Genomic DNA, 8,271 nt, shown 5'->3' with positions numbered 1-8,271 from the left:
TTCCTCCGACTGCTGTGTGGTGGTTCTTTTAATTAGCTGTCTTAAAACAAAACTCGCATAATAAGCTAGAGTACTTAAGATAACTGAAATGTGAATCGCCCAATGTAAAGATTGACATTTGGGGAAGTAGCAGTTTATAATTATTACATCAATGAATAATGAAAAATCTTGTTGCTTGCAACTCAACTCCCCCCCAAAAAACCACATTAAATATTAAAAGCGGGGAAAGGATCAAGCAAATGATGGAAGGGGATGAGAATCATCAATTTTCTTGAAAACCTCAAAAGTGACCTTCCTCTGTTAATGATTTATCAATTTGTTGCCCCCCCCTGAAAATTTGCCCCTCCCCCTCCGAAAAAAGTGCTTTACAAATACAACTTGTTCCCTAAGTTAATGCACCAAACAGGTCAACCTTTTGTCGGTTATTTTCGGTTTCGACCCACTGCGTGAACGAGTCAAGTAATAAGCAGCTCACTTTTGACTTGCGTGAGCACATGAATCTTGAAACATGTTGATGAACTCCCAACTGAGGGTATTGCTTACTGTCATTTATTTACCGTGGCCAAAGTTCACAATGGTCAAAACCTTTCCCATTCCAGCTGCACATCCAACAGCAAGCAGCCTTCGTGGGGGTTAGTTTTTTTTTCACACAAATAGGCACAAAAGGATGACGACAATGCTCAGCATGGAACCCTCAGCTGGAGCTTTCCAAACACAGCACAAAAACAAATTGAAAGCAGAGACAAGCTGAGCTGGACTACCAAATTGCAGACATCATTAATGGATTTTGCCCAAAGTCGTAAACAACCAACAGTGATTGAAGTGGCGCACTGAACGACAGGATATTAAACTGACTGCATCTTCAATCCATGCCGGTAAAGATCCTTAATGCACAAAGGGAAATTAAAATAACATATTATGCAACTTTCCAGCTTTCAATTTCAAGATAGATGGATGAGGAAGGGAACAACAGTATTTGAGAGTTAGTCACTGGCCAAAAAGGGAAAATTAACTGCGATGTAGACTGAACTTAAAAAAAGAGACTGCACTTGTTTTACTTGGCTTGGCTTGACTTCCCTCAAAATAAATGGATAAAACACATGGTTATGCTGAGCTGATAGAAAAGTTGTAGCTAAGGATGTGTTGCTTTGCATGTCATCGTTTTCTACTTCGCTTGCCAGTTTGAAGTTACCATTTATGTTAGGTTACTTTTTTTTTTCAACATGTGATTTACAAAGTCTAGTAGGTTTTACACTTGACACATAAATGCACTTCGAAAAATGAAAAAACACAAGGACAGAAAAAAAAAGTTAATTCTGCTTGCCCCCCAAAAAGCTGTATTTTCAAATAAGTCACTAAAGTGGTAAAATATGGCCTTGAATATATTGACTGATCCAGGCACATAGTTCCAAGTTTTATCAAAGACACTGTAATTTGGCAGCAGAGTCCCATGTGCTTGGAGTTGTATGGTTGAGACCTTTTGGAGCCAATGCCACATAATATCCTGTACACAACTTTACAGATAAATTACCGAGACATCCAAAGAGAAAACTACACAGACAAGGGTGTTTCACTCTGCGCCTTCCCAAAAGCATTTTTTAACATGTAGTTGATGTAGTAGGTTGCAAATGATGTAATTCGTGAACAAATGCCCTCCTGTATAAGCAGCAGTGCTCAGCATTAAGAGGAGCTGGAGACGGCCAGTTTCTTCAAGTGGTCCATGAAGACCTGGAGGCTGACATCATCCGTCAATACAGGTGCCCCTCCTTCCTGTAGAGGCAGAGAAAAACAGGGCAAAGATGCTGTAATATCCAGGATCAATACTGGAATCCCTGAGAGCTATTTCTCCTTAATTGGCAAGTATGGTAGAAAATTACTGACAAAGTTGTGGTCCTTCAGGGTACATAGGAATAACTTCAGCTTCTAAAATCTTCCTCGAACCCACCCAAACATTTTTAACGATTAGTTTCGTTTCAGAAAGATTTTGACATTTAATTTCGTTACATAATTTTTTTTTTTACATATAATTTTGTTTCAGCCTTTCATGTTCCTCCAATTTTCTTGGAATTATTCAACGTTAGCCCTATGTTTATTTAAAATTTCCAACTATTGAGATTTTCAACATTTTTTCTACAAATCTTAGAATTTTTTTATTTAGAAATTTCTAAACGCAATAATTTTGTCACTGCTAATAAGGTATTCTTCTATCAAACAGTTTTATCAATCAGTTTCATCGCCCTTAAAGAAATGCAATATTATGAGCACGGACAATGAATTTAAAACTTTAATTACCACCATGTTCTGACATTTGCAGGATCTTTGCAACACCACACTTCTAGAATCCTCAACCACCACTACCCCTAACCTTTCCAGATCCAAATATTCGAGTGAGTTTGAGGAATCTGGAGGCGGGATGGAGGAAGGTGGAGCCCCTCCTGAACCAATTTACATTAGGACTTGACGCCCAGAAAAAGGTCGAGTACAAAGAATGCACAGTGAGGATTTGGGAAGATTCCTAGCAAGAATGCCTAGGTAGTTAGCGTTACTGGGAGTCCAAACAGACTAAAATCCCCACAATCCCTAAATCCCCACATTGAAAAGAAGAAACTTATCAACTTCTTCCAATCACTGTTGTCCGCTTACCTGTCCCCAAGCGTACATGTTATTGTGTGTCTGTGAGGGGTTGACTCGGCACAGCAAGAAACGAGCCTGCAAGGTGAAAACACAACTGAACTTTTGAATGGCACTCTTCACTAAAGCAACGAGAAGCAACCCAAGCCAGGATGTGAATCTGGAACCAATTAAACACATGACATGTGCTCAACCCAACTGAGCCATTAACCCTTGATGTTCTCCTTTAGAACTTTTATAAGAAATTAAGTACAAAAAGTGATTTCAGAAACAAAATTTGTTTTCATTTCTCAAAAATCACAAACAGAGAAGTGATTTTCGAGCCATTAAAATCTTCAGACAAGAGAACAGAGTAATAGTGCGACACAATTCATTCTCTGACAAACTGTGGACATTAGTTTTAAGACAGTGAGTTTAACGCGGGCCTTTCTTTTACCAATATGGACGACACTCAAATCTCATTTCAAATGGTCTGTACTTAAAAACATTTCTTGAATGAATCATTCAAATAACCACTGTAAGACATACAGGAATACATGTATTGTTGTAAATGTAAACTAATTTGAATTCCTTGTTCTGGTTATTAAAGAATCTTCTAGATATATCAGAGAGAAAAGATGCGCATTATGATGAAACATTTTAGGACAAGAATCCCTTTAAATGAGCACTGCGCTGACGCAATTCTCACCAAACATCCTGAATGAACCTGAACCTTAAGATTTTGGAAACAAAACGGTTGTTTGTTCTGTGCGCAGTACGGCATGCAGCTATTGTGAGCTAATAGTCCGTGTACAGCAACCCATCTGTCTGTTTCCAAGAATGGTGACACCCATAGGCATGCAGAGCCTCGATCTGGCGCCTTTACACAACAACTATAGCCGGTTAAGTGATTCTTGTGTATGTTGTTTATGTAATATGCACGTGCTGCATTAGTTCTTACACCATGCCATTCTGACGCAATTGCACAAGCTGCCAGTTAGAGGCTCTGCATGCTTATGGCGGCAGTGAGCAAAGAGCGAATACAGGGCTCTGCCGGAATGGATCCAAGAGCACCCTCTTGCAGGCATGCACTGACCTGACTGCTGTTCTGGTCACAGTCTATGTAGCGGGGCATGGGGAATCGTTTCTGCAGGATCTCCTGCGAGTCGTCCCTGGGCGCCTTCAGCAGCTGCCGGAACATGTCATGCTCAGGAAGGTCCTGGTACCCCTCCCGCTTCCAGCTGGCGATGGTCTGCCGCGCGGGCCAAGACAAGACGAGACATTCTTGTCAAACAAAACACTGTCAGATTTCACCGCACCCGCACACCAAATCCGCTCACCTGACACCCGATTCACTCTCTAGAGTTGCATCCTGTGCCCCTCTGTGCTCTACTCACTCTTTCCCTACATAACCATCTTCCATCTTTGGAATCCTTCAGTCTTCTGACTGCACAAAGTAGTGCTTACTGCCCAAATTGTCAAGTTCCTTGGTTCCTTTTAGAACCCCACCAAATCACAGGAGAAGCAATTACTGTGTGGTGCCACAGCATAGCTTAACCAATATGTCTCCCTTCACCACTTGTAACTTTATACCCCGCTCAAGGCTCAACATCCACGTGTGAGGTGAATGAAACATCCCTGGACTCTAAAAGGTACAAGCACCTTGCAACGTACCGATTTACGTACATTTCGTGAATCAAAAGAGGTCTATCAAAAACAACCCTTGCGAGATCTTTACTTCCATGACTTATTCCATGACTTGTTTTCCTGACAACAGGATTCCAGAACATCCCATTTTTCCCAATTTCCCATAAAATCCCATGACTTTTCCATGACTCTCCAGGACAACTTTTTCTCCTCGGATTTTCCATGACTGTGGGGACCGTGTCAAGTGTTTTCAATTTTTGCCAATACACGGCACAAAAAAACTTTCAAGACCATGCATCTGCATTTATATTTACTTTTTTTTGTCAAACATGAACCAGCCAGAACAATGAAATTTTCTCGGCTCCTGTTTTGAAGCTTTCCAGACTGATCTCACTGGCAAATGTGACAGAACGCATTCTCACATCTGTGAACCCCAGAATCTGGAAAATGGGTAAGATTAAACACAGGTCACACCGAAGCAAGACCAACGGACAGAAAGGATTGCACATTATCACTGACCTCTCCGTGGAATATGACAATCTGGAAGAAGGTGTCCATGAGGAGGATACGGTCTGGCAGGATGCTGCTGGTATCCAGGAGAACGGGCTAAGAAGGTAAGAAAATCAAATAGATACATGTAGATATCAGACTTGGGGCTGGGACCCACATCCGCGACACCCATGCTCCTCCATGCAGTACTGCCTCGTCAAAAGGTTGATAACATTGCACTGAATGCTTCAATCAGACAATAGAGATGTGTTTATCTACTCCACAAGTCTGTCTCTTGTAAGTACCTCACTGTAAGGAGTAGGTACTTTCACATTTTAATTCATTCCGGCCTGTTGTCACTGTTGGTATTTCAAAATGTTTTAAACTGGAATGTTGACCATTACGGTTCCCCCCGACTCACACAATGCAAAAGTAACTTTTTAAGTTAAAGTCCTGAGTGGAAATTAAAAACAGCATCTTAGATTTTGGACCTCTGCTGAAAATTCAATAATTCAACACGTCTCGAAGCAGGAATCAAATTGATACAGTAAAACCACCGTTTCCATCAACAGTCTCAATTCTGAAGGCTGTGGTGAACCAATGAAGGGCTTTGGTATCAAAGTGAAAGGCAGTCTCAACATACAAAAGAAAAAGAGGGCAGCAGAGAGAGTGGTCATACCTCTGTCTTATCAAAGGAGTAGGAGAAGAGTACAGGCTGAATCATGATGAGACTCTGTGTCAGGTCCTCTCTCATCAGCATCAGTCGGTAGTAGGACGTCTCGTCAGGACTGTTGTTGAAGACTTGCAGGAACTGAGAGCGACGCAGGTGGAACATGAACTGTATGGGAAAGTACGCCACGGCAGGTTCAATCATTCGACTTCTTTTCCCTTCTCTCTGACTCAATCGATAAGCACAAACAACATCAATGTAGTCTTGTCTGCTTTGGGATACTTTGGTGAAATCCTATCATTGTGCATACGTGAAATCACCAGCAGTGCTAGACAGGCTTCAAAGTTCTCCCCACCCCTCCCTTAAAAAGCTGTTACACCGGTAGCTCAGCTTTCCATGCATGGTGACGCCCTAGAATTCTTCTTGGGATTGTCATACACAGTTGTCTTATCTATCAAACAATGAGCGTTAAAAACCATGAGGGCAACTGCAAACCTAGCTTACAAACACGGCAGTGAGACTTAGGGACTCTCCAACGTGCAGACTTTGAAGTCTTTCTTCCCTTACAGATAAGCTTCCACTCATCTGACTTAAATTCTCAGTTTGGATTGAAAGTCAACATGCCAAAACACCAGTTTCATTCCCAAGGTGAAAAACCGTACATTTTATACGGAGACAATCAATATTAACAGCCCTTGTTCAAGAGTGGGACAGCAGACAACTCCTGACATTGAAATTTATGTTGCCCAATATACGAAGGATTATGTCGACAAGGGCATTCCATCACTGGTACAGTGTATGAGTGCGCTGTGACATAGGGAATCTCTGTGTGTTTAGATGCCATCTGGCATGAAGTGGTAAACGGTGCAACACGTATGCCATCCCCGGTACACTCATAGCAAAGTACCGTCTGTCTGTTATGGTAAAGATTAGAGAAGATGGTGGTGACTTTGGACCACATGCCTGGTGGACATGCAAAGACTGTACAGATTACAATGCAACAGGTTTTTGGTGGCTCAGCGTGGTCACAACCAAATACTTATGAACTGTGCGTGCACATGGTGAGTCCGCGCAAAAAAAAAAACCACCTTCTCTCATTTCTGCACGAAGCGGACACTGCGAGACATGCATGGCTAGCATAGCTAGACACGTCCTCGGATGCCTGCCCCACACACCAACCTGGGGATACATGGTGAAGTTCTCGGCAAAGCGGAAGGAGTTGGGGTCGTCCTTGTGGTACTCCCCAAACTTCTGGCAGAGCCGGATGAGCATGCGGTCCAGCCAGCGCAGCACATCGGGCCCTTCCTCGTTCTCGGCACGGTAGACGGCGATGCGGGCCATCAGGACGGCTGCCGCCTCCTGGTCAAAGCCGGCCGCTATGTGCTGGATGTTGATGGCCGCGTCGGCCCAGCTGAGAAGACAGGCAAAGAAAAAGTTAACTTCCGTCACTCACCATACAATATTCTGGAGACAAGTTAAGAACTGTTTGGCACAGCTGTCTATAAAGCTGGGTCCACATCTAGGGGGTAAGTTTGAACAACAATCACTTGTCAACCAGTGGTCAATTTTGACTGGTACCCAGAATATATTTCATGTACAGCTTACCTGCCACATATCAATCAGTGGTTCACAAAAGGTATTGATCGAGTTTACCTATGGCTGTGCAACAAATAATACCAGCATCTCAGTACCTTTCAAGTTGAGACCCTGCAAAGCCTTAAGCCCGATTTATACTTGTGATGAAAAGCAAATGTAACGGGGAAAAATGGCACACTATGGGGAACTCGAAAAACAACAAAAACTCCAACAAACCAAGGATCTTTGAGGGAAAAGTTGCTGGAAACTGAATTAATAAGGACTCAGACACCAATATTTGACTTCAAAAAAAGGGACAAAAAATAATTTATGAAAAAGTACTGGGAAAAAGCCAAAAACAAAAGGACTAAAGAACTAAAAAAACTTTGAAAGGAATAAAACAAAACACACAGTTACATGTACAAGTACTGTTACAGTGGGAAAATCAAATATCAGAACTGTCCCTACTTCCTTGCCAGAGTGGAGACACGGACTCGGCGCTGGCCGCTGGAGTGCTGGTACTGAGTGACAAACTGGACACAGCCTCTTCCGCCCTGTGGGATGGGCGCATTGTGCTGCAGGACAAAGAAAGAAATCAAACAAAGAACAACTTTCAAGTTAATGCTACAGATGATACCCCAGAGGGTTGGGTCAGTCTGGCCACTGTTGAGAGCTGTTTGCAACTGTTCTGCGGCACACATTGGCCCCGAATCTGAATGATAAACACGTTCACTTCCGTGCTCTGTTACGTATTCTGTTCATCAAATAATCCTTAACTGTATTAAGTTAACGAGCGATACTTGAGCCTAAATAAATTAGAACTACCCAATCTTGTACAGGTCGTATGGCAAACGCAGTGATTCCAATTCAAGATTTCTTTTGGGGCTACCCTCATCATCGTTTAATGTCCTTCGAAGCCAGTGTTAGAATGACTTGGTGCATACCATAAGAGCTGCCCCGGGTGGCTGTTTAATAAGTGAAAGTATGCTAATGTCATGACAGTATATTAAAAAATATTTCATAAATACCTCAGACAGTTTCCCTATGCAACAACGCACAACCTGGCCATGTATTAACATTTGATAATGCCCGCTGAGATTTGATAAAGCCCACTGCATGAAAAAAACGCTCCAGCATCTGGATACGAAACAGTTTAATCTATCCTTATTGGTCAAGAGTCTGGGTACAACGTGGCACGCAAAACGTGTCTCATGCGCCAAGTCACATGGAGATTCTTCAGGAAAATTTGCACGAGAAATATACCATAAAATGGACGGGGG

General features: G+C 42.4%; 1 protein-coding gene across 2 annotated transcripts in view; it reads right to left on the bottom strand.

The window, feature by feature from the left end:
• Positions 1-10: 10 nt before the first annotated feature.
• LOC110982126 (protein transport protein Sec23A-like) overlaps positions 11-8,271 on the bottom strand; it is a 42,808-nt gene continuing 34,547 nt past the window's right edge. For both annotated transcript variants that reach the window (XM_087143047.1, XM_022240326.2), the window contains 7 exons: positions 7,460-7,566; positions 6,596-6,827; positions 5,426-5,584; positions 4,777-4,863; positions 3,707-3,862; positions 2,644-2,709; positions 11-1,770 (listed from right to left, as the gene is read on the bottom strand). In XM_087143047.1, the coding sequence (XP_086999173.1) occupies positions 1,681-1,770; positions 2,644-2,709; positions 3,707-3,862; positions 4,777-4,863; positions 5,426-5,584; positions 6,596-6,827; positions 7,460-7,566 (897 nt within the window). In that variant the 3' untranslated portion in view covers positions 11-1,680. The remainder of the gene's footprint in view (positions 1,771-2,643; positions 2,710-3,706; positions 3,863-4,776; positions 4,864-5,425; positions 5,585-6,595; positions 6,828-7,459; positions 7,567-8,271) is intronic.

The sequence above is a fragment of the Acanthaster planci genome, linkage group LG01, assembly GCF_054643075.1.
Source record: "Acanthaster planci isolate LZ-2023a linkage group LG01, COTS_SCS, whole genome shotgun sequence".
Classification (NCBI taxonomy): domain Eukaryota; kingdom Metazoa; phylum Echinodermata; class Asteroidea; order Valvatida; family Acanthasteridae; genus Acanthaster; species Acanthaster planci.
This window is presented reverse-complemented; position numbering and strand designations above follow the sequence as displayed.